The sequence below is a fragment of the Dama dama genome, chromosome 14 (assembly GCF_033118175.1).
Source record: "Dama dama isolate Ldn47 chromosome 14, ASM3311817v1, whole genome shotgun sequence".
NCBI lineage: Eukaryota > Metazoa > Chordata > Mammalia > Artiodactyla > Cervidae > Dama > Dama dama.
Window position 1 is genome coordinate 41043524 of NC_083694.1, and position 25146 is coordinate 41068669.

General features: G+C 61.0%; 1 protein-coding gene across 3 annotated transcripts; it reads right to left on the reverse strand.

Moving 5' to 3' along the window:
- Positions 1 to 369: 369 nt before the first annotated feature.
- TMEM201 (transmembrane protein 201) lies at positions 370 to 23539 on the reverse strand. Of its 3 annotated transcripts, XM_061160459.1 has the most exons (11): positions 23412 to 23539; positions 16716 to 16836; positions 16183 to 16377; positions 14821 to 14997; positions 13384 to 13736; positions 12751 to 12954; positions 7310 to 7548; positions 5256 to 5327; positions 4343 to 4642; positions 3454 to 3588; positions 370 to 2339 (listed from the first exon to the last, which is right to left on the reverse strand). In XM_061160459.1, the coding sequence occupies exons 1-11, from the start codon at positions 23522 to 23524 to the stop codon at positions 2242 to 2244; spliced, it is 2007 nt and encodes a 668-aa protein (XP_061016442.1). In that variant the 5' UTR covers positions 23525 to 23539; the 3' UTR covers positions 370 to 2241. The 3 variants fall into 3 exon arrangements, with proteins under 3 accessions (XP_061016442.1, XP_061016443.1, XP_061016444.1); XM_061160460.1 differs by lacking the exon at positions 5256 to 5327; XM_061160461.1 differs by lacking the exons at positions 370 to 2339; positions 3454 to 3588; positions 4343 to 4642; positions 5256 to 5327; positions 7310 to 7548 and having other exon boundaries at positions 10025 to 12954.
- Positions 23540 to 25146: the final 1607 nt, after the last annotated feature.

Below are 25146 nucleotides of genomic sequence, written 5' to 3' on the forward strand. Positions count from 1 at the left end.
TTGATCTTGTAGTCCAAGGGAGTCTTGAGAGCCTTCTCTTTCAAACTACAGTTCAAAAGCATCAATTCTTTGGTGCTCAGCCTTATTTATGGTCCAACTCTCACAGTCATACATGACTACTGGAAGACCACAGCTTTGACTAGATGGACCTTTGTTGGTCAAGTATGTCTCTGCTGATGTCCTGTTCAAATCCCTCAGTCCTTCTGGGAACAAAGCCACTGGTACCCACCACTCAACACCAGGAGCCCTGGGCCGCTCAACCTGGGCTCTGATCAAGAGTGAATATGCCTCCACCCACACTCCCCCAACACATACACACAACCCTGTCTGGCGCCTGAGTAAAGCAAATGAAGACAGGACAGATTGAGGTGTAGTTCAAAGGTTGGTATCTTTTTTGGTTTCCTTTTCTGCTTTTGTAAAGAAAAATAAGGTTGCGTGTTTATCTGAAAGAAAACATAAGTCAGCCCCCTCCTGGTTCAGCCTCTGCCCTGCCCCTGGGGGGCACTGGGATCACAGGCCCTGGGCAGGAGGGGCCTGGCTGGCCGGGGCGACAGAAGGGGGCTGGGCACTCATTTGGGGCTTCCTCAGAGCCAAAGAAGAAGGGCATTTGGGAATGGAGTTTGGCTTGGTTAGGCAAAAAGTAAAATTAAAAAACTAGACACACATGCCCACTGTACAGATGGGGGCCAAGAGGCATCACCTCCGAGTTGGAACCATCTCTGGCAGTTGGAGTCAGGAGCCTGGCGTGGCCCCTGGCCCCCCAATTCCCTGTGTTCCGGGGTGGGGGGCAGGGCAGGAAACAGTAGCTCTCAGGAGTGGGGGAAGTCAGAACAATCTCCTTCCCCACATGGTAAAAAAAAAAAAAAAAAAAAACAAAAAAAATTACTAAAAAAGCACCCGAAGCTTAAAAAAACTAAACCTCCCTGGCAGGGAGAATTGTGGGCATCCTGCTTAGGAGCAGAATGCCTGACCTGGCAAAAATGTGTAGAAAAATAAAATTAAACTTTATCCCTGAATGACAGAGTGAAGACCCTTCCCCTGCCCTCACGACCCTCCCCCAAGGAGACTCAGAGTTCACCGAGTGGCACAAACGTGCAGTGACAAGTGGGAGTGTGCATGCATGCACGCCGCCCCACACCTGCGCCCAGAGCCTGGGGCAGCGGCGTGGGGATCCTGACTCCCACAGGCAGTCTTCTCACTCCTTACGGCCCCGTGAGGGTCCCTGTGCCTGACTTTTGGGGGCAGGATGGGACTCCAGCCCAGGGTGGGGGGCTGCGTGGGGGACAAACCCGCAATATCAGTTGGAAGGGCAGTGGCAGGACTGAGGGGTTCGGGGTAGGAAGCAGGCCGGCCACGGTGGCCTGGAGACAGAGGTCACACTGAGCCCACTGCGACCGCAGGACGCCTAGAGGAGCCGAACTCACGGCAGGATGGGGGCAGGGCTCCAGGGTCCTCAGAGACCTGTGGGCAGAGGGGCCCAGCAAAGCCCCCGAGCCGTGCATGAGGGAGGGGCCTGGAGACGGGGTGGCCCTGGGTAGTGTTCTCAGGGTGGCCGGGCTGTTGCCTGGGAAGATCACCAGAGGTAATAAAATGGGGGTGCAGCAGGGAGAAGGGAGCTTGTGGGGGTGCTTACACTAGTCCAGCTGGGCCCCGGAGACCCAGGAACTCTGAGGAGGCCTGGGCAGGAAACTCACTGCCCACCTGGGAGAGCCAGAGGGCAGGCCTAACCCACAGCATGGTGCAGGACAAGGGCAGATGGCGCCGGTCCTCATGGGGGTGTCCAGGGGGCATTTGACTGGGTCAGGGGGTACAGTACAAAGAGGTGATCACAGCCCGGGGACGCGAGGTCGGGGGGCAGCCCAGCTCCTGCTCCCCTCACAGTAGTAGTGGCATTCCTGCCAGGCAGGGCTGGGCGGTAGGGAGGGGACCCCAGAGTCACACAGCCCCTCCACGATCTCTGGCTTGGGGATCAGAGTGTCAGCACCAAACGCACATCTGATGCCAGCCGAGGAGGAGAGCGGGCAGGACTGCGCCCCGAGACCACGCCCAGCCGTGCAGTCTGTTAGGTGTGGAGAAGGCGTCAGGAACAGGACTCCCTCCGGAGGCGATGTCAAGGGCCCTGGAGAAGAGGGCGGAGGCGGCGGGCCCTCTGGGGGACCAAGGCCGGCAGTGGTGGAAGCGGCATGCACCTGGGCGCACCCTCTGAGACCCTCCGGGTGCCGGGAGGCTGCGGACCGCGGGTCAGCGCAGGCTCTGGTACAGGTAGGCCGAGGTGAAGAGGGCGTTGGCGGTCAAGCTCACGGCCAGGAGGCCCCGGATCACGGAGGGTCCAAAACGACCTTCCAAGAGAAAAACCAAGAAACCAGTGAGCTGAGCACTGTGGGGTTGAGGCCCCGCCCCCAGGGGGGTGGGCTCCCCTGGGCTGAGACCCCGCCCCCCAGAAGCCATCCTATCTGAAAAGACCCCAGGAACCTGCTGTCATTCGAAGTCCTGACTTTTTTTTTTTTTCACCCTGCAGCTTGTGGGATCTTCCCTGACTGGGAACCTGGCCCTTGGTAGTGACAGCGCAGAGTCCTAACCTCTGGACTGCTGGGGAATTCCCAAGTCCTGACTCCTTGAAGGTGCTTCCCTTCCTGCCCCTGGCCCACCAGGCAGGTACCTGGCTAGGGCAGTGACACCTGTACCTTGCCAGGGGGACACCAGCTTTACAGCCGAGACAGGAGGAGGCCCCTGTCTGGGCCTCAAGGAAATAAGCGGCTGACTGGGCCCCCCACCCCAAGTTGATGCTGCTGGGTCACGTCCCACGCATACCTGATCTGGGGGTGGCCCCCATTACCAGTCAGCCCAAAATGACTGTTCAGGAAAATCCTTGCTCAATACCCACGGCTTCCACATGCCCTGGGGGAGTGTCAGGACCTGACCGCTGGGCTTTACCCAGAACCCCGATTCAGTCTCACAGCCCACCCCCAGCCCACAAGCTGAGAAGCCTGGATTTGAACCCAGGCAAACTGCTGCCCAGTGCGGCCTGCAGCCTCTGCACTGGCCGCCTGTGCCCAGGCCAACACCCTCCTGGGGAAGTTTATGGAACGGTGACAGTGTTCTGTACCTGCTGTCCACCTGAGCAGCCGCGGGCCACACGTGGCCGTGGGACACCTGCTATGTGGCTGGTACAGCTGGGCAGCCAGATTCTTATTCTGATTACACCGTAACTGTTAGACTTAAGCAGCCACCTGAGGCCAGAGGCCCCTGTGACAGCACAGGTGCAGACCCCTCGTAACCCGGGCGTGGGATGCTGTCTGCTGAGCCACAGGGGCCCCAGCAGGTGCGGGGGGCATCAAACCACCCTCTGCCACCCGAGGGCCCGTGAGGGGCTGTTCTCTGACAGACAGGAGGGGACAGTGGCTGCAGACCCACGGCCCTGCCCTCTTCCCGCACATCACACGGGGCACAGACCTCGCCAGCCGGTGGGCTCCTCGGCACACCCTCGGGTGGTGGTGTCCACCACACAGGAGGACTGGGACGAGTCATCCTCTTTCTTGATGGAGCGGCTGCTACAGCTGCTGCCCCCTTCTGGCACTGACTTCGTGTCTGCAGGGAGAAGGGGCGTTTCAGTGGGAGCTCAGGGCGCACCCCAGGGATAGACATGGGCAGCTCCACCTCCAAGCCCAGGATGGTCCATGAATGTGGCCACTGGCCATCCAGCCTTGCTGGTCCCAACTCGCTTGGCCTGCCCTGGACAGTGGGTGGCCAGCTCCTCACTCAGGTCCTGTCTGCATAGCTGCCCGGAAGGGAGCTGGCTTTGGGTCAGGAGCCGCAAACTCAAACGCCACTAGGTGTGGAAGACGATGCCACAAGCAGGGTTGCGGAAGGGCAGAGGCTGGGGCGAGGGACCTCAGCCTGCCCTTCTACCTGTCCGACCCAGTATGGCCAGATCTTCTGATGTCATGAGAGACACAGGAAGTCCACAGATTCATGGGAAACGTCTAGATGTTAAATGTTGAGGCCTAAGTTAAAACGTTCTAGAACGCTTTGTAGAAAAACAGCATTTGAAAAAAATAAAAATCATCTGCAGCCCGATGCACGGAACAGAGGATCCTCCAAGTCAATTGCAAAAGAAGGAAATAAAAGCAGCCAACTAGGGGCAAGGTCCTGAAGGGTTCGAGGTCACCAGAAGCCAGGCTGTGGCGGGGGGTGTCTGGACTTGGGAGAGTGGCCACAGTCAGGTGAGAGCCAGCACAGGCCCCGAGCGGCCTCCTGATGGTGTCCCCACCGCTGCACGCTGACTGGAGGCCTCCCACGGCCGCGGGCTCTCCCACCTTCGGGGCAGGTCAGAGGGCCGTACCCGCCGTGTGCTTCATGTCCCGCGCCAGCTGCCTCTGTGGGGCCGGGGGCGACTCGACGGTGTAGAGGCTGCCGTTGTGGGGCGAGTGTTCGTCGGAGCTGCTGGGGGTGTGGGGGGCATCCCCAGGGGGCGACGGGAACAGCAGCAGCTTCTGCCCCTTCAGGTTGAGCCGGGCCGGGCTGATGAGGGGCCGGCGGTGGCGCAGGGAGCCGGCGCTGGAGGCCACCGAGCCCGCCACGGAGGGTGCCGGGGAAGGGACCGGGGAGGAGGGGCAGCTGCCCGACAGCAGAGAGAAGTAATCTGGAGGCAGGAGGAAGGCAGAGACGACAACATTGTGAGTGCTCGCTCTGCTTACAGGAGCGCCTATTCTGATCTGTTGCCTTCTCGTCTACTGACAGAGGGAGAAAGGCAAGGCTGGGCCTAGACTGCTGGGCACAGGGGGCCCTGCTGGGAACTGTGGGAGGAGGCACCCAGGGAGGGGAAGAGGATCGCGGAGCCTCAGCAATGCCCCCTCTGCCCCTCTCCAACTTCTGTCCAAAGTCTCTGCTACCTCCCTCAGCTGAGAACAAGGCCTGGGGAGAAAGAAACCCTGGAGACCTGGGGTCAGTTAACCTGGGTCCTGCTCATTTCCAAGTGCCACCTCCATCTGTCACCACTGTAAGGACGATGGCACCATGGCTAGTCCTAGAAACTCTGGGGCCCATTTCACAGAAGAGAAAAATGAGGCACAGGGGTGTCAGGCACTTGCCCAGGGCTGCACAGCGGGGAGCAGCCGGGGGCTGAGATTTGAACAGAATCCCCTCCAGGGGCCTGTCTGCTGTCCCGCCCTGCACACGCTCTGGAAACCCCAGCTCACATGCTGCCTGCCTGAGCTGGCTTCCCATCAGTCCCCTTGGCGCCTGGTCCCTCTTACCTGAAACTGAGACCTCCCCGGGTCGGGACACCTGAGATGGAGGACGGCTCCCGCTAAACAGGTACCCTGAGTCTGGAGACAGAGAGGCAACATAGGTCCCTGGGGAGACGGCCTGTCTCCAACCCCTCCCTGAGGCATGGCTGCTCTGCGTCACCTGCTTCGCAGATAAGGAAACTGGAACCCATGCAGGCCACACGGGAGGCCAGGCCTGGTGCCCACCCTGTGCCCTTCTTTTCTCCAGCCATCTTGAGTCCCGCCTCCTCCGCTAACTTGTTGGCAGGTCCAGGGGAGGGGCCTTCCCGCTGGGCGTGCTGGGAGCCGGGGCAAGGCCTGCAGCAGGAGCTGCAGAGGCAGGTAGAGCTCGGGAAGACGGATCCTGGACCGCCAGGGCCTCCTGACACCTGAGCCAAGGGCCGGCCCCAGGGATGGCGACTGGGTCCCAGCCCTCACACGTCATTCTGAGACCAACCTGTGTCCCATAGGACCGCCCTGGGCCCTTGGGGCAGGGGGCCCCCTGAGCCCTCACCTCAGGCCTACCAGGGCAACAAGGAGACTGCCTGTGGACACAGCAGGCAGGGGCCATACCCGTGCTGTCCGGCAGAGGCTCCAGAGCTTGGGTCCCTGCCCTGACCCTGGAGGCTCCGCAGAGAACAACCTTCTGCGGATGGGCCCAGCTCCCGGGTCCCCAGGTTCCTGAGTCCAGGGCCTTCCTGTCCACTTCGCTCCTCTCTGCCCCAGCTCCAGGGGCTGTTCAGAGAGGGCCCCCAGGGCCCCGTCCACCAGCCCCAGGTCTGAGCAGGGCCTGAGCTGTGACTCATCTGCTCAGGGGACTGCTGAATAACCATTACCAGACGAGGCCCTTCTCCCAGCAACGTGGCTCACGTCAGGTGACACGGAAATGCCTGGAGTCCAATCTCGGTCCTACTCAGGGCTCAGTCTGACCCCCGTCAATCCCACCCTGCAGGCCTCAAACACTACCCACTGCTCGGCGCATGCTGTGTCCAGCGAGCCGTCCCTCCTGCAGTGTGACCCACCCACGACCTAGGAGGATGCAGGACTGCACACAGGGCAAGAAGACGCCCGGGCTCAAACCCCAGGTCTTGGTGGCCGCAGCTGCTGGGCAAGTTATGGGGAGAACAGGCCCAGGGGATGTCGGACTGGGTGGGGGGAGCCCCCAAATGGGGGAACTGCTGAGGGGCTTCAGAGAGACACTGCATGTCAGAAAGCCCAGCTTAACCAAGATGCTGCCCGCGTTCCTGGAGACTGGATCCTGCGGCACCGCCCTGCCCCCCAGGTCATCCCCCAGAGGATAAAGCAAACCCTGTGGGCACCAGGCAGCCTCCCCAAGTGAGGAGGGTCATTGAAGAAGACGCGGCAGGGCCCCTGGAAAGATCCTGCTGGGGAAGGGGATGGATGAGACAAAATTTCCCGTGGCGGGGACCAGATGCTGGTCCCACCAGGGCTCCATGAACACGACAGGCTTGAACCAAAGCCCTGGGCCCTGCACCACAAAGACTGGGGGCAAATTTTCCAGCCCCCAGGGTCTCAGGGCCTTCCCAGGTGGCTCAGTGGTAAAGAATTTGCCTGAAAATTGCAGGAGACGTAGGAGACCCTGGGTTCTATTTCTGGATGGGGAAGATCCCCAGGAGGAGGAAGTGGCTACCCAGTACAGTGTTCCTGCCTGAAAAATTCCATGGACAGAGGGGTCTGGCGGGATACAGTCTACGGGGTCACAAAAGAATCAGACATGACAGAGCACACACACACACACACACACAGGATCACAAACAGCAGCAATAACAACAGTAACTGTGACATCCAAGGCTTTAAATCCATCACCTGGTTCAACCCTCACCCAGGGTGCGTTCATTTGTTTTTGTGGGAAACTGAGGCTCAGAATGGCTAAGCCCCTCGGCTCAGGCAGTTACTGAGTAGACACACCAGGGTTTGAACCCAGTTCTGCCAACTCTACAACAGGACCACCACGCCCACCCTGAGCTCAGCGAGGTGCCCCGAGCCCCGCACGTCCGCCAGGGCCTTTCAGTGCCACTTACCTGCTCGTGTCAGAGAGGGGATGGTTCCCAGAGAGAGGGCCCGGCTGAGACGGCCGGGCAGCGAGGAGGGTGAAGCCCGGCGGGGGGACCGGAACAGCTGCTGGTTGGCGATGGGCAGGAAGCCGGGTGGGGCGGGGACGAACAAAGATGGCGAGGGGCCCGTGATGCTCAGGCTTGGGCAGGGGATGGCCAGGCTGGGGCCGGTGGGGAAGAGGCCAGCGGAGTCTCCTGGGAAGCACCTATGAGAGAGCCCGGGGTGGGGGGGGGCATGGGAGAGAGGAGCAGGTCAGCCCCGGGGGGCTCTGAAGCAGGGCCTCCACCTCGGTGGGCCCCCTCCCCTCCCCTCCCCCACGGTGCAAGGCGGGGCCCGAGTCGGGGTCCCAGAGGAGGCGTGTGTTAGTTGCAGCAGAAAAGCGGTCCAACCACATTCACGCCATTAGGAGCGGGTGGCTGGGAGGTGCTGGCGTGACCCACCCCTCCCTGCATGCCCCCTCCGATCCCCCTCAGCCTCACAGCAAACTAGGTCTACTACGAATCTTGGTATTAAAGTGACACTGTCGCCCTCGCCAACCTCACACCAACCCTTCACCTCGAAGCAGAAACGCCCAGTCCTCTACGGGCGCTCAACTGGGCCACTTCCTGCTTGGTGCCCAGAGCCTCCTCGCAGTGGCCGAGCTCAGGGAGCCCCTGCTCCCCCGGGCCTGACCCGGGAGTCCCCCTGCTGCTGCTCTCTAGTCTCAGACACTGGACACTCTGCTAAAGCCCCTGGCAGAGCAGGGGGGGAGGCAGCCAGGCTTGGGGATCTCCAGGAAGAGGCTCTGGCAGCACGCCAGCCAGACTCCAACTTAGAAAGAGCCGTGAGCGATCGCGAGGCTGTCCGCAGATGGAAGGTGACAGTGTCTCTTTAACTTGAGCGCGGTACAGATCACACCACAGGACCCAGTGGCCCCAAGCCAGAATGTCAACCATGCTTCTGATTAAGGCAACTGATTACAGAGGGGGAGGGGGCAGAGGCAGTTAATAAGGGATTAGTCCGCCGTCTGGACGGAGCTGCAGAGGTCCAGCCTTACCTCGGTCCCAAGGGACAACTGAGCCCATGGACAATGTGCCGACGGACGGGCAGGTTGGCTCAGGCCCTGCAGCAGAGCTGGGGGCTGGCTAAGGCGCCCACCCCAGCTGCACACCCGGGGTCCCGCTGGCCAAGCTTCAGTCTACCCATCTCCCTGGTTTTCACCCCTTCCCCTCACATAAAATAACTTCTATGAAGGTGGGTCAGCTGATGCCTGCCTAGAGAATCACGTGACCTTTTTATTGCCTTTCTAAGTGCCAGGAGGCCACCTGGACTTTGGAACCAAAGGTGGGCCCAGTGTTTGGGAGACATGGGGAAATCAATGCTGTGGGACCTATCAAGCACTATAGAGGACTCTGGGCACCTGGCTGGACATGCCTACATTCCACCCAAGGACCCATTCTGCCTAGGGTGACCCCTACCTCCTTTCCCCCAAAACGCCTGGGGAAGGCTCTGACTCTAAACACAAGACACAGGTTGGTGCTGTCATTTTAGAATTGTGATACCATGCAGCAGGACAGCGACGACCGTGGGGAGTGGCCGGAGGTGGGGGCAGTGTGGGTGCGCTGGGACCCTTGGCTAACTTGCTCCAGTCTCACATGAAGCCCCATTCCCTGCACCCACCCCAGGACCCCTGGTTGTTGTGTGCAGCAGCAGCCTGAGGGCAGGGTGTGTGGGCCACAGGAGGGAGTTGGGGGGGGAGAGGGGGACGACACCACACACACACACATACACACGCACACACACACCTGGGCCTTTCCAAGGGGCGGCAGCATGTCTGCCTGTACTGGGCTTCCTGTGCTACCCTATTGGGCAACCCATGGGCTGGGCCAGGCCAGGAGCTGGCCGAAGTACACCCCAAGTAATTGGCAAGCTCAAGCCCAGTCGGGCCGTGGGTCTTAGAGGTGGCTGGCTGGGTCTGGCCACGTCCTTCCTCCCAGATCCTGCTCACACCTGGGGCTGCCCAGCTGGCACGGATGCTTTCCCAATCTCTGATGCGGGTAATCAAGGTGGCCCTGGGGGGCTGCGGGGGGGAGGAGGGGCGGTTCTTCAGTCTGACCCTCTTGTTGGGACACGTGATGGCATCACTCAACTAGCAGATTGTGTGAAGTGTCAGGCATAAGCCTTTGTCCTGGCTCCACAGAAGACAGTCCCGGGAGCCTCTGTCAAAGGAGCCCCACCTCCGCCAGGCTCCTGAGCGCTGCACACAGACCGACGCTTCCTCTTAACAACGCCCCCCCCCCCCCCCCCCCCCACAGACCATCTGCACCCTCAAACCGCATCTCAGAGAGGCACCTGGCCTCAGAACCCAAGCCTGTGTGCCCGCCGTGATGGAGGGGCTCTGGGGAAGGGTTGGGCGGCTGGCTGCACTGCACCCCGTCTGACACTGAGGGGGGTCTTTTGTTCTCCAACCCGATCCCGGCCTAGGCCGGGAGCCGGAGGACAGAGAGGACGACATTTAAGGAGCAGCTTACGGAGACAAGGAAATAAACGCGCCACCCAAGGATGGTGGGCCCTGAGCTGCTCGGTGCCCATGTCGCCAGCTCCCAAGCTTGACTCTGGTGGGCGCTCCCGTCCCTTGAAGCCCCCGCCCCTGGCAAAGAAGCCTCTGAAGGAATGAGAAAGAAAAAACAGAATAGACGTGGTGCCTGACGCCCACCGGTCAAAGCAGGGCCCCGGAGGCATTTATTGAAAATACAGCATCAAAACACTACAGCTAAGGCCGGGAATTGTGGTTACAGCAATTACAGGGTCACTAGACAGTCATCCACGTCTACACAACAGAAAGGACGGGACACACGGCGACAGTCGCAGGCAGAGGGGATGCCGGCCTCTCCCAGGGGCTCCTGGGCAAGCATTATGGGGCAGCCTACTTGGCCTGGGGTTGGGGGAGAAGATGGTTCCACACCCTGACCCCCCATTCTGGGAGGGTCTGGTCGTGGTCCCCAGTGGAGCGGAGAGTGGGCCAACACACTCCCAGGGAATAAGCCACGGTCCCAGTGATGCCCGCACTTCCTCAGCTGTCGCCAGTAATGTCGGAAGGTACTGAAATATGCTCCACGTAATGGAATTTGAAGGGACAGATGCGTGGTTTTAAAAATCACACAAACTCTAAAAATGCCAGGAAGCCTTCCTTCGATGAGGTCCATCTTGTGACACGAGGGTGTCTTTCCACCCCCGCCCGCTAGAGGGCAGGAGAGACGTCTGCTCAGCAGGCTCCTGGCCAGCATGAGAGCTGGTTACGGTTATTATAAATAATTTAACTTAAATACACGCGTACACACAGATGTCCTGCTTCTACTCAAAGCCAAAAAAAGCAGTAATTAGCACCGTGCTGCCAGTTTCCTTGAGAACAGGGGATTCCAGAGACCAGGGGACACACAGCCAACAGACACAGGTTCCCCGCCTGGCTCCCACCGCCCCGCTCGGGGAGGCTGGTTCACAGAAGCGAGGGACAGGCCGGCCACCCCACTCCTCCACCTCGTCGGTGCTCTTCCACCTCACCCTCCACCCAGAGCAAGCTGGGCCCAGCTCCTGACTCACCCAGCTCTCCGCACATGTATCAGGGTGCAGCGCCACCCGACACACAGGCGGGTGGGTGGGGTGGCTTCTCAGGACCCCGAGAACGGAAGGATGGTGGGGCTCGGGCCTGAGCTGGGCACTCTTCACCCACCCCGTAGGCTCAGCGAGGTGACGGCCCTTTCCTGAGCATCACCCTCACACAAGTGACTGGCCTGTGCAGTTCCCCGGGTCCATACCTGGAGCGGGGTTCACGCTCACCCTGATGAGAGTAGGATAGGAGGCCCTACAGAGGTGCGCAGCCTTGCTCTGCCCCCTGCCACGGCCCTGGGAGGCAGCCCCCAGGCTGAGAACGGCCTCCAGAGCATGCCCACACCCACGCCAGCACCCCAGGGCCCTGGAGGGGTCCGGCTCTCATTGTACAGATGGCGCACAGGCGGGGGTGGCAGGGCTTGGCCCAGGGAGAGTGAGGCCGAGGCCCTGCGAACTCTTCAGCTGCCCCACGGGGAGGCGGGAAGCAAGAACCTCCCCAAGGGGCTCCAGAGGCCAGGAGGAGAGTGGTGATAAGCCAAAGAGGGACAAGGGACAAGGACCTGGTGTCATGGGCCTGCGTGTCCCTTAGGCCCCTTACCCGGCGCTAACTTCGGGCAGTTGGAACTTTTTCTGGGCATCATAATGGAGGCGGGGTTTTGGGAGGACACTGGGGACATCCTGGCATGGAGGGAGGGTGGCAGGGCCCCGCTACCTGCCCATCAGAGCCACCTCGGCCTGGGAAGCCTGAACCCCAGCCCTGCAGGGAGCAAGTAGAGGGCTGGGCTGTAAGGGTTCATGCCTTTCCAGGGCAGAGCCAGGGGCTTCCCAGGAGAGTGGGCAGAGTGTGTGCACCCCAGTTATGCTGTCTGGCTCACAGCGGTGCCCAAAAGATAGGGAAGTAAACAGCATGTAGACCCCTCCCCCCACCCTCCTGGGCGATCTCCCACCACCGCCTGGCTGCTAGGAGAAATCTGCTGACCACGGGCACAGCACGATTTTCTACCCTCCACCTCCATGTGGGCCTCGCCCCACAAACTCATGGTCAAGGCCAGTCTGGGTCTAAGAACTGCATTCTCCACCCCTGGGGAAGGAGGCTGAGGGATAATGGGCTCTCGGAGCAGGGAACCCAGGGGGTCAGCCCTGCCTCCTCATGGTTTCATGAGCTCCTGGGGACTGACTGGACCACAGGTAGGACCAAAAGGACAGACCCGAGAAACGAGGGTGGGACGAGGTAGGGGGCCCTGCGTGGCCCTGACTCAGCAGCACCTGCCCACACCAAGCAGCCCGAGTGGTCAGGCCATGCGGCGAGGGCCCAGCCTGCAGCCACCGTCGCCAGCCTGTTACGGGCTGAGAGATGGGCAAGGTGAGAGAAGAAGCAAAGAGCAGGCCCGTACCCCTCTCCTGATGGTGTCAGAGCCAGGGAAGGGGCTGTGGCCAGTGTGGGGTGCCTGGCTGCCAGCGGAAGCCACGGGGCAGAGGCAGGCGGTACGGGTGCTGCCCTGTTCCGGTCTCAGAGCAGTGGTGGTGGGGTCTTTGGCCAGAAAGGTGGCGGGAGTGGTGACCAGCTAGAGAGCACTTGGGGGCGCTGGGTGGGGGGTGGCTTGGTGGAGCCAGAAAGGAATGGGGGGCGGGGCCTGACTCCTAGGAGAGGTGGAGGGGCTGGGCCAGGACCCTAAGGTGGGGGTGGGGTGGGAGTGGGGTGGGAGTGAGGCAGGTAAGAAAGAAGCAAAGACAGAGGTGCCCTGTCCGGGCTGTGGGCCAAGCCCGGGGCCTGTGGGTCCATCTGTCCTCCCCCCGCAGTCACTGCTGTGTCTCTGACCTTCGGGGCCGGAACCTCCGTGGGCCCGTCGCCTTCCTTGTGGCCACAGCTGCCGTGAAGCCCACCAGGCAGCACAGGGACGTGGTGCTAAGCTTGAGCGTGTCCAGCCAGTGGGGCGAGGCGGCCTGCAGGTGCTGCTCGGCCAGGTGCAGCCCCAGTAGCAGGGCCCACAGGCCGCTGGAGAAGGCGTCAATCCTCCGGAGCCTGTGGGGAGAGGGGGAGTGAGGGCCCAGCGAGGGGGTGAGCCCCCTCCCGCTCCCCCAGGCTTCCTGCCTCCTCCTTTCACCCCGGCCCTGCTCAAAGGAGAGGATCAAGGGCCCGGGCCAAGCGCGGGGCTCTGAAAGCCACTTCCAACACCTCCTCACCCTGTGGCTCTGAGTCAGTGTTTCTCTGAGCCTCGGTCTTCTAGTCTGTATAATGGGGCAAGGAAACCTCCCTGAGAGCTGTGGGGAGAGGAGGGGACGCCGTTCCGTACGGGGTCTGCACCTGCACAGGGAAGCACTAGATCCTGCGAGCTAGGTCACTGTTGCCCGACTGAGGTGAGGAGCCTGGGGTGGGGAGAGGACGCAGCGCGGCTCCCAGGGCCCGTGACTCCGCTGAGCTTCCCCCCACTGCGTCCTGCCCCTCACGCACCGGATGCGGCCGGCCAGCAGCATGGCCAGCAGGCAGGTGAGCAGGCCCAGCGCCACGACGCCCATCTGGTGGCTCTGCCCGAAGGCCCAGGCCTCGCGTAGCTTCTCGGCCGCGTGCTCGGGCAGCAGCCCCAGCAGCTGCCGCCAGCCCTCGGCCCCGGCGGCTGTTCCGTTGTCTGGTGGGGCCGAGCCATTGCTACCAGGTGGCATGGCCGGGGGAAGCGGGGCTCCCGGGACAAAGGGGTTGCTGGTGCCGTAGAGCGCGGTGGTCAGCAGGAAGGCACAGGCCAGGAAGGCGAGGGCCCGGAGCACGATGACCTGCGCTGGGGACTTCACCGCAGATGCGCAGAAGCTCTGAGGGAGGGAGAGGCAGGTCAGCGAGAGGGCCAGAGCCACCGACAGCCCTCCGGGTGCCCACTCTGTGCCCGGGGGTCTGGCCAGGGGCCCCCAGCACTCGCGGAAGAACCACCAGCTCCCAGTGATCAGAGGTGCCCTAAATTCTCACGCACTCCTGGCTTCATTTCTGGTTCTTCCCTGGGTCCCATTAACCTGTCTCGTTTCTGGGCCTTCACTCCATTGCGAGCTACTGTGCTGCCACGTTCTCTACAGTAATCCTTCTGATCGGATGGTGACCTCTTCTTTCAAACATACCTTCCAATCATTTTCAAGTTACTGTAATAAATTCCTACTGTATGATTTTAACTAGAATTGTAATGAATATACACACAATTCTAGTCAAAGTTATAAAATACCTGTTATAAACTTCCTTAACTTAGGCCCATTGCTGTCCCTCTGAAACTATCACAATGTTGTAATCAGCTATACTCCAACATAAAACAGAAAGTTAAAAAAACGAAAAAATAGTAAGTTGTTCAGTCTGAAAGACAGCAGAAAGAAGGAAAGCAAGGGTCAGTGCCAGCTAGGCACCGCTGGGGGTGGGGGCAGAATTTCTTTGGGGAGGATGGTTTTTACTAACCACCTGCTCCTATATCACATTTTTTTATGCCAGGACACACCAGCATCTGAGCACAGCGACAAAAACTAATGATGGTTTTAGCCAGCCAGTCCAAGGTTCAAACCCCAGGGACACCGCACGCTAGGCCCTCTGCAAACAACTCAACCTCCCTGAGCCTGATTTCTAGGGTACCTAGGAGAGCACCCACTATGAAGGCGCTGGAGGAACCCCAGAGGTGCTGGGAGGTACCCAGGCTCTGGAAGGCAGCCCAGAAACCCTGGCCACGCACACAAATGACACACGTTCTCCTTGGGACCCCCCACCCTGCTCCACGCCGGGCTGGGGCACAGGTCGGGAGGTGGCCCCACAGGAAGGTGCTGCCCCCGGGGAAGGGCCTGGCTCTGAAGAGGTGCTCCCAGTCACCGGCCGGCCCTCTGGGAAGGGGTCTCCCGCACAGACTCGGGGCTGGGACACCCCTCGCACCTGCGTGTAGGTCTGGTCGGCCTCCCGGCGTCGGAACTGGTGGCTGAGCAGCAGGGCGCGCAGCTGGCGGTTCTGGTGCTTGATGTAGTGCTCCACGGCCGCCTGACACGGCCGGCACAGCTTGTACATCTGCTCCAGGTGGTGCCGGTACACCTCGACCTCCTCGTCGTATCTGCCCTGCAGAGAGGACACAGGCTCAGGGTCCCGGGGGTGACCATGTGCAAGTCATCCCTGTTCTGCACCTGTTTCCTCGGGGGCTCGACAGGACCAAAGGCCAGGGAAGAGGGGCTGCCCACAGCCCAGGACACAGCAGGGCCCACAGGGGATGTTCCAGCCAGTTCTGTGGCTGCCAAGGGCACACCTCGAGGCCAGAGCCTGGCATGTGGCCCTTGCTCAGGCCCTGCTCCTGGAATCCGGACACCACCTGGGCTTGAACAGACGGGCCACCTGGAGGTGGGCCTGCCTGCCCACTGAAGCCCAGCGGTCCAGGAAACATGAAAAAGCCCCTGGCCAGATCAGGGCCTCGGCAGGAACTGAAGGGCCTCTGCACTTCAGGAACAGCCCACGAAATGCGAGGCCCACCCTTCCTTCCCCAAGAGATGCAGCACACCCCTGCCTGTTTGCAGGGGAGCCAGACATTTCAGTCTGAAGGGGCAGGAGCGTCCTGGTTTGGTCTCTTGCTAGGAATGAAGGCACCAGAAACCTTCCCTGGCTGCCCTGTCACACGTGCCTGCCCTCCTCTTGGCAGTCTTCCCAGCTTTCCCTGCCCAGCCCCAGCTCACCTCTATTTTCCTCCCTCCCCAGCTCCCTCCCACACTGGGCCTTGGGGAAAGTCAGGGTCTCTGAGCTTCAGCAAGCATTTTCTCTTGAGGTCACAGAACCCCCAGAGTGGGTGAGGAGAGATGGGCTAGACAACAGGGCTGCTGGCCCCCACAGCAGTGGATCCAGGAGGCAAAGGTCTGACATCCAGCCTCTGGGCAGCACCCGGCTCCCCTCACCCTCCACGAGCCAGGAGCCTCACCCACTCCAGAGCAAACTGCCTGCCAGGCGGTGGGCAAGACGGACTCAGAGGAACATGGACAGGGGGCCCTGGATCCAACAGGGCCCCGAGTTGGAGCCCAAGGACCCTGCCTCCCCTTGCCCAGGGACAAATTCCTCTGGACTGGCAGGTGCTCCCAGGCCTGGGGCCCCCACAGCAGTGACCACGAGACAGGAAGTGTGAGAAGCGCGTGGCCGAAATGGATGAGATCCCACACCCAGAACGTGGGCCAGCACAGGGTTCCGGGTGAGGAGGGGGCGCCCCTCCAGAGGGCTCCCCTCAGCGGCTCTATCGCCTCCAGCACCCCCCAACCCCCCACTCACCTCGTCGCGTGGCGAGAAGGCGGCCAGCTGCTTGATCTTGGTGGTCTGGTGGTGGCTGCACCGCCGGCAGAGCAGCACCTGGCTGCTCACCCACTGCGGGGGCTGGGCGGGGGCGCGCGGGCCCGGCGAGCCGCTCACCACGTGGTTGAGGTGCTCCAGGTACTGTGCGGGGATCGGCTTGTTGTAGTCACCATTCTGAGGGAGGAGGACCTGAGTCAGGGGGAGCCCTCCCCACGGGCAGGAGCCTCCTGCCCCCACTCAGGCTGGGCGCCAGACGGAGGCCCCACATGCAGACACTCCCCCAAGGTGGGTCGCTAACACTCCCTCTCTGCACGCAGCACAGAAGCTCTTCTTCCAAAGGGACTTCACGGGGAACCCCAACTCAGGCGGGACGAGAGTCCAAAAAGACCTGGGTCTGAACATACACCCGCCCGTGTCAGTGCCGTGACTGCCCAAGCCACCCTGGCTCCCTCAGCCTGTGTGCTGGTCCTCAGAGGCGGCACTGGGTGGTGGCGGGGCGGGCGGGGGCACACCTCCTGGAAGCCGTTGTACTGCTCGCAGTGGGGGCAGTCCCAGCAGTTACGGTTCCCGTAGGGCACCACTGTGTCCTGGTTGCAGAACCAGCAGTTGACGACGGTGTGTGTTGGCTTCATCCTGCGGACGAGGACAGAGTGGAGTCTGTGCGAGGGCAAGAGACCAGGGAGGGTGGGCGGCAAGCAGGGCGGGGACCCGGGGGCTGGAGGTGCACGCAGGTGGAGGAAGGAGCGGGGGATGCCATGAACCCGTCCACGGACCTAGGCTTCTCCTCAGCCAACCAGGCCAAGCCTCCTTGACCCTGGGGTCAGCTGGAGACACACCAGGAACCTGGGGCCAGCCAGGCTATGGGCCGCAGGGAGCTGGCTCCAGGACCGCCCTCCTTCCCTCCTCGCAAGGCCCACAGACCTGGGTCCATTCCCAGGCTGCGGAAACGGTGCTCCCTGGGGATTTCCAGATGGAAGGGGCCTCGGTGCTCACAGAAGCCCCAGGAGAGCCAGGGCCACGGAGACCAAGGGTGGGGACTGCAGACAGCTGCTCAGCCCAGGGCCGGCCCTCCCTGGCATGGGGACAGGACAGGCGGGTCACAGTGGCCCTCGCTGGCCACATGCGTGTGACAAGTGGGTATGCAGGATAATCCCAGCCCAGACACTGAGGGATCTGTGCTTGAGCCCCTCCACCCACCTCCCTGGCTGTTCGGCGGGGGTGTGTCGGGGGTGGAGCTGGGGGAGGTAAGGACATGGCAACTGCCAGGCAAACCCCTCCAGTCCCAGAAATCTACAACAGGTGGCTGCAGCTCGAGCCTGGGGTCCTGGCCTTGCCACTCCTGTCCCCTTGCTTGCCCCCAGAGTCCACCTCCGCTGTGGGGTTGCCGCCTGGGCCTCTGCTGGGACGGGCAGTCATACCACACATGGACACCTCTGCTGTCCAGAGGATGGCACGGCCCCAAGCTTCTGGGAGTCAGACTCCCGGCTCTACCAACCCCTCCTCTCCCAGCCTCGGCATTCACGCATTACCAGGGCCCAAAAACACAAGACACGTAAAGATGCTTTGTAACGCAGGGCGCTGGCTCTGTCACTCCCCTGACTCTGGGGTTGTCGGGCAGCCTGGCCCCCTGGGAAGAGAGCTCTGGCTTCTGACACTGAGCTGCCTCATGGCCTTGCCTGTCCATGGACCCTAGGCAGGTCACAAGAGTTCTCCGAGCCTCAGTCTTATTACCTGTCATCTGCGGACAGGACAAGTGTGCGAAGTGCTTCCAGAGCCCGGCTAACTGCCCAATAAACAGCAGTTTACATGGGGAGGGCAGGGGAGGGGAGGAGCAAGTCCAGATAGAGGATATGGAATCAGACCCTGCAGGGAAGGATCCCAGGGTCCACAGCGGGCACCCTGGCTTGCCCCAGCATCATCAAGCTGGAGGGCAAGGCTCAGAAACAGCAGTGCTGGGCAGCCTGGCCCCGCGGTCACGGTGTGGCCTTCAGGGAAAGTCATTTTTTTATCTGGCCGATGGGGATAGCGACAATCTCTGCTCCAAAAAGGGTGCTGAGCGATCAGGTGAGACGACTGATGGAAGTGCTGGGCTGGGCAGGTGGTCAGCGGAGGCATTCTGACAGCCTCACTGGCCTTCAGGCCAAGAGCAGTGGAAGGAGGCGCCTAGCGGTGTGGGAACCCTCTCTGCCGGGAAGCCGCACTTGGGCAATTAAGCACTTGGCTTTCTCTCTGTTAATTTGTAACTGCTTTACAGGCTTCTCTGTAATAGTGCACCGCGGGTAGGCGTGTCCAAAGAGGCAGTGTCCAAACACCTCTCTCCCCTGGTCCCCCGGGTCCTGCTGTCCTCACGATGGGCTCCTCTGCCCCCTCCAGCCCAGATGCCCACCATACCACGCCTGCCACTGGAGAGAAGCCAGTGCAAGAGCCAGCAGCCCACGAATAAAGACAGATAGGAAGCGAATAAAGACGACCAGTGGCGGGCACCCGTGGTGGGTGATCAGGAACTGAGGCTTTGAGCTTGGGGGCCAGGCACGAAGCCCCTCCCGCCCAGGAAGTCATCGTTTTCACCCTCAGTCACCAGCTTCGTAGCTGGGGAAGTGAGCCCGGACTGGAAACGGGTGGCCAGGAGGGGAGGGAGGATTAGCCCTGGGCCAGCCCAGGTGACGCTAATGATAAAGAACCTGCCTGCCAACGTAGGAGACGTAAGAGACGGGGTTCCATCCCCGGGTCGGGAAGATCCCCTGGAGGAGGGCATGGCAATCCACTCCAGTATTCTTGCCTGGAGAATCCCAAGGACAGAGGAGCCTGGTGGGCTACAGGCCCTAGGATTGCAAAGAGTCAGACACGACTGAGGCGACTTAGCAGGCACATGCTGAGCCAGCAGTTCTGGCTTGGTAATCCCTGCCCAGGGTTGTGGGGGTGAGGGTCTTCTCTCACAGACAGAGCAGCTGCCGGTCACCCTGGCCACATGGGTTCCACCTGGTGGGGTGCCATCCCCCATGGCTCCTCTGGGGAGCGCCCTGAAAGCACGCTCAGGCCTGTGAGTGGCAGACGGACCAGTGATACCAGGTGGGGATGTCAGCTCTCCAAGGACCAGTGATGCTCCCGCCTGCCCGGAGCTTCACATGCCAGACACGTGGGCGCATGTGACTCACACTTGCGGGCTACACTTGATGGCCGACCTTGCAGCTCATAGTCCCCACAGCGGCTGGGTGACCCTGGCCTGTGGGCCTGCACCCATCTCTACCCGGCTTGACGCAGGAGCCAGTTCAGCCCCATCCTGCTCCTGCTCAGGCTAATGCCCCCACCCTGCGCCCCTCCTAATCCCTTGATCTACTTCTCCCCCGAGCCAACCAGCTCTATCCCCCGGCGAAGCTCTGGTCAAACCCCTGTGGTGAACAAGATCAGAGGGGCCAAGAGAGAGTGACCCTGTGACACAGGCAGGAGCGACTTAGGCCAGGCCGCCTCCGGTAGAAGACCACGCCCCAGAGGATAGGTGGTTGGCTTGGAGGCTCTGGAAGGTGCTCGCCCAGTTCCTGTTGCCTGCGTGCTGAGCTCCTGAGCTCTGCTGGGGTCAGGGGAGGCCTGAGGCAGCCAAGGGCAGGATGGGCCCCATGGGAGGAACCAGCGAGCAGCTGTGTGCTCTGGAACCATCCCTCCACAGCCCCAAACACACAACAGGAAAAAGATGAACACAGGCCCTAATAATGGTATCACCTCGTGAGCCCCAAACGTGCATGCTTAGTCATAGAAAAGCTCGGGCCCTGACATTCCGCCACATCCTAACAGGTCAGGTGGGGGCAGGGGGTCAGGTCCAGCCCACCACTCTGAGGGATGCAGCTCCATGCCCCTTGGCCCTGGCCCCCGCCAGGGGGTGGGCATCAGCTGACACGGAGGAGACACTGTGTGGGCTCAGAGTCTGGGGGAGGCCAATGTGTCAAGCAGTCTCCACCATACCAGGCTCTGCGAAAGTCCCCCAAGGGGGACCAGGCACACAGCCTGTGACCCATGTGCTGGTCCAGCGGGTCTGGAAGATTGTCTCTGACAGTCAGGCTGGTTTCCTCAGGGCCTAAAAGGTCAGCCTCCGCAGGGCGCCAAAGAGGACAGCCTCCCAGGTGAGGGGTCCCTGTGGGACCCCACGCACTGCCCTGTTTGCTACTCTGTGCCCTGAGTATTGTGCAATCCACCTGTGAGAATCCAAGGGCCTCCTGCAGGGCAGAGGCACCAGCACCAACCGGCCTCCGGGCCGCCCACTCCAGCCTCTAGGCAAAGCACACTTCAGTCCACAGCGGTCCAGCCAACACCAGACAGAAGGCCTGGGTCTGCTCTCGGTGGATGGCCCTGACTCCTCAGCATTGCCCTGCTGGAGAGGCACAGGCTGGGCTGGCAAGGGGGCAGAGATGCACAAGGCTCCCCGCTCCTGACCTGGACGCAAGGACAGAACAACGACTGCACACGGCAGCTGCGACAGATGCCACAGCAGAGGGCCAACGGGCAGAGCGTCAGCCGTCACGCTCAAGGACGGGCCTGCCGGCCAGCAGGGCCAACAGGCAGATGGCCTTCAAACGGCTGGGACTGCCAGGCAAGGGGGTGGGGACCACCCAGTGTGTGTGCAGGGAGCCAGACTGCATGGCTGCAGGAGAGCGTGGTGAGAGGTGTGCAGGAGCGTGGCTGAGGCTCCACTCCTTTACCCAGGAGGCTGCGCCCTCTCATCTGCAAACACCAGACGGTGGACAATCCAATAACCGTGCCTGGGGGCTCCAGTGGCCGTGAACAGGCTGTGCCGGCAGAAGACGGACACGATGCCCAGCAGCAGAGTCCAGGGGCGGGAGTCTGGGTGAAGTAGGCACAGGAAGCCACCAAGACTGCCCGGGTCCAGGGCAAGCAAGCCCGGCGAAGTATAATCTGGGCTTCCACTCGGCCTCCTGGGTGCAGAGCGGCAGCCAAGGTGCTCAGTGAGGACCCAGGGCATGAGGCTTGGTTAGGAGCTGAAGGGTTGTGGTCAGCCAGGAAGCCCGATCTCCCCGGCCTCCATTTTCTCATCTGCTGAATGGGGCCACCAGCAGCACGCACTACCCCCCAGGTCACAGGCAGTCCAGTCAAGAGGACTCCATGGGCAGGAAGCCAGGCTGGCCCTGCCCGAGGCTCTGGGGACCACAACCCTTCAGAGAAGCCAGCTCCTGCCCCTGCTCCAAGGCCAGTCCTCCGGCCCTGTCCCTCTCTGCTGAGCCTGCAAACACCCACCCGGCCAAGTCCATTTCCAAAAACAACTCTCCTCACATGCCCTCTCCAGGGTCATTTAAAACCCACACTATGGCCAAAGCTTTTCCTCACTATCACCGATCTCCTCCCGGAGGGAGAAGGGCTCAGTCTGGGGGCTGGTCTTGCTTCTGAACCCTGACAGTGGCCAATTTATGACCCCAGACAAAAGCCAGCACTCAAGGAGAATCTCAGAGCCTCCTGGCAAAGGGCTGTCCTCTCGGCCGATGTGTCCCAGTACCACACCACGACTCAGGGGTACCACTGGTACCCTCGTGGCTCCCCTCAGAGCACCACGCAGGACACTGCACCCAGGTCTCAGGCTCTTGCCTCCGGGAGAGGGAAGGCTGTGGCTGGCAGCCCAGGAGGGGAGAGAGCCCCCCCCCACCCAGGAACAGCTGCAGCACAAGACGGAGGCACAGTGGGCATATCCAGCGCAAATCCAGCCACACAATATGGGTGGAGGCCACAAAGCCTGGCGGCAGTGCCTGGCCCAGGCTGTGATCGCTGGACTGACATTCTTCATTCCATTTCCTGGGAGGCAAACGGGCTCTGGACACACCTCTGCTGTGAACATTGCTCTGGGAATCTGAGCAAGTGGCGGGCACCTCTGCACCTCAGTACCTTCGTGTATAAAATGACTGGGGTGAACCAGCTGGTCCTGCGAGCCCCTCCAGCCTCCAAAAACCGGGCAGAAGCCAGGACATGTTGAAATGTGTGGGCTGTCAGGGGTCCCACGAGGCCACCCCCTCCGCAGCCTGCCATTCTGGCTCATCCTGCAGACACAGCTGATGTCCCTCCCACCCCTTCCTCCCCGGGGAAGACTGTGACTCAGTCGCTCTCTCGTCTTTTCCCCTCGGGTAAGAAGCGGTACCCGGTGGTGGCTGAGGAAGAACAGACAAGCCCTCCAGGTTCAAGTCCCAGCTCCCCCGCCTGCTGCTGACTGGCCGTGGGCAAGTTCCTTCGCTTCTCCCACCTAAGAGCTGAGCTTCCAACATCTGCTGCTGAAGCTACAAACCCACCCACCCCGTCTCCAGAATGTTCTCACAACCCCACCTTTTTTCCTGTCCCCTGCGAAGGTGGATCAAGTGGGGAGACAGTGGAGATGCCCCTGAGGTCTTCCTGAAATTAGACGCCCAGTAAGCTTTTATCCCTGACCACGGAAGCACATGACAGGCCAGCTCTGCATAGGGGTCAGAAAGGTCTGTGAACCTAGCCAGGGCAGGGGGCCGCCACTGAACCGACGCGGCAGGAGCCCAGCGCAGTATTTAAACACCCCTAAACTATGTCAGGCTTTTCTGCTCTTGGAGGATGCAGAGTCCAGGGGTTAGAGGCGCAGGCTCCACGGTAGGGATGCTTCAGTTCACATCCTGACTCGTCTAATTGATAACAATTTTTGCAGCTCTTTTGTCCCTCCGCTTCTCTAGACAGAGCACGGTAGTGACTGAAATGGGCTTATGTGAGATTACAATAACGTCTGAGGCAGCGTTTGCCGCCCCAGGAACCGCCGGCTAGTACTCAACCCATCCCAACGTGCTCCTGAGGACGAGGGATCAGGGCTCCGGGCGGAAGAGAGCGCGGCCCGACCCCCGCTCGACTCTCCCGCAGGGCTTCGGAGCCCTGCAGATCCTGCGGCTCGGTCTGCACGGGTCTTCGCGGGGGAGGAAGTTCGTACCCCCCACGCGCCCCACATTCCTGGGCTCCCCCAACCCGCTTCTCCGCCGCTTCCCGACAGAGGAGCCCCAGCCCGGTTTTCTTTCCGGGGGCGGGGCGTGCATGACCGGTCTCCGCGCGGGGGCTCGCGGGCCGGGCCCCACCGCCACGCCGCGGCCTCACGGCTGACTGACAAGACGGCGCCGGGCGGCCCGGGAACCCGCGCGGGTGGGGGCGGCCGCGGGCGGAGGGCGGGGGCGCGATACTCGCCGGCCGCGTGGGCCGCGCGCACTCACCTCCGCGCGATTCGGTAGAGCAGCACGCCAGCGGCGGCGCACGCCGTGACCCCCAGGCCGCCGGCCAGGCCGGCCGTGGGGCAGCGGGCCAGCAGCGCGCTCACTCCCTCCATGGTTCCCGGCGCGAGCGGTGGGCGGTGGCAGGCGGCGGCGGCGGCAGGGCCCAGGGCCGCGGGTAGGACTCGGAGCGGCGGCGCGCGCCTCCTCGCGCCGTGACCTTCGTCGCTTTGTAGCCGGCGCTGGCCCGCCCCCTGACTCGGCGCGCTCCCGCCGCACAGCCAATCGGAGCGCGGGGCGAGCCCGGTGGGCGGGGCGCCGGCGGAAGTCGCGGTATTAGCCCGAGCGCGCCCTCCCGTGGCCGGAGGTGGGAGGTGACGCGGAGCCCAGCCCAGCCCTCTTCTGCCTCCGCCTCTCTCACTGGCGCCTTCCGCAAAAGTCCGCCAACTTGAGCATCTCAAGCTCGTGTCTTTCCCCTGCTTGTCCTGTTTTCCCAATGCCTCGCCAGACCCGGCCCGTGTACGCGATGCTGTTTTGCGGCAACTTGGAGCTTCTGAAGCTGCTTCCACTGAAGCCACTCCAATGGTCAAAAAATTAGTTTGTAGAAACATGACCCCCGCGCCTGAGGGTAACTGGATCATGGGACAGTCAATGCTTCGGAACGTAATCCAACTATTAGAATGTCAGAGCTATACGTATTGTCCTAGATGGACGAAACACTTTAAAAAAAGTAACATGCACATTAACTTTAATAACATATGTTTGAATAAACAATCATGTGTTGTTGTTCAGCTGCTCAATCATGTCCGACTCTGCGACCCCGTGGACTGCAGCCCACTAGGGTTCCCTGTCCATCACTATCTCCTGGAGTTTGCTCAAAATCATATCCATCGAGTTGGTGGTGCCATCTAATCGTCTCATCCTGTCGTCCCCTTCTTCTGCCTTCAATCTTTCCCAGCATCAGGGTCTTTTCCAATGAGTCAGTTCTTTGCATCAGGTGGCCAAAGTATTGGAGCTTCAGCTTCAGCATGAGTCCTTCGAATGAATATTCAGGACTGATTTCCTTTAGGATGGACTGCTTTGAGTCAAAGGGACTCTCAAGAGTCTTCACCAACACCACAGTTAAAAAGCATCAGTTCTTCAGTGCTCAGCCTTCTTGATGGTCCAACCCTCACATCCATACCTGACTACTGGAAAAACCATAGCTTTGACTATATAGACCTTTGTTGGCAAAGTAACGTCTCTGCTTTTTAATATGCTGTCTAGGTTTGTCATAGCTTTTCTTCCAAGGAGCAAGCGTCTTTTAATTTCATGGCTACAGTCTCCATCTGCAGTGATTTTGGAGCTGAAGAAAATAAAGTCTCTCCCAGTTTCCATTCTTTCCCCGTCTATTTGCCATGAAGTGATGCCATGATCTTAGTTTTTTGAATGTTTTAAGCCAGCTTTCCCCCTCTCCTCTTTCGCCATCATCAAGAGGTTCTTTAGTTCCTCTTCACTTTCTGCCATAAGGGTGGTGTCATCTGCATATCTGAGATTATTGATGTTTCTCCCAGCCATCTTGACTCCAGCTTGTGCTTCATCCTGCCCAGCATTTCACATGAAGTACTCTGTATATAGGTTAAACAAGCAGGTTGACAGTGTAGAGCCTTGACATACTACTTTCCCAATTTGGAACCAGCCCATTGCTCCATGTCTGGTTCTATATGTTTAAAGAGACAGATGATTGTTAATACTGAAC

Excerpts from the sequence above, each read along its gene's own strand:
- TMEM201 (XM_061160459.1), bottom strand. The coding sequence starts at position 23,524 with ATGGAGGGAGTGAGCGCGCTGCTGGCCCGCTGCCCCACGGCCGGCCTG. Across the intron at positions 16,837-23,411 it reads CTCTACCGAATCGCGCGGAG|GATGAAGCCAACACACACCG; the intron begins GTGAGTGCGCGC and ends CCTCGTCCGCAG. Across the intron at positions 14,998-16,182 it reads CCTTCTCGCCACGCGACGAG|GGCAGATACGACGAGGAGGT; the intron begins GTGAGTGGGGGG and ends TCCTCTCTGCAG.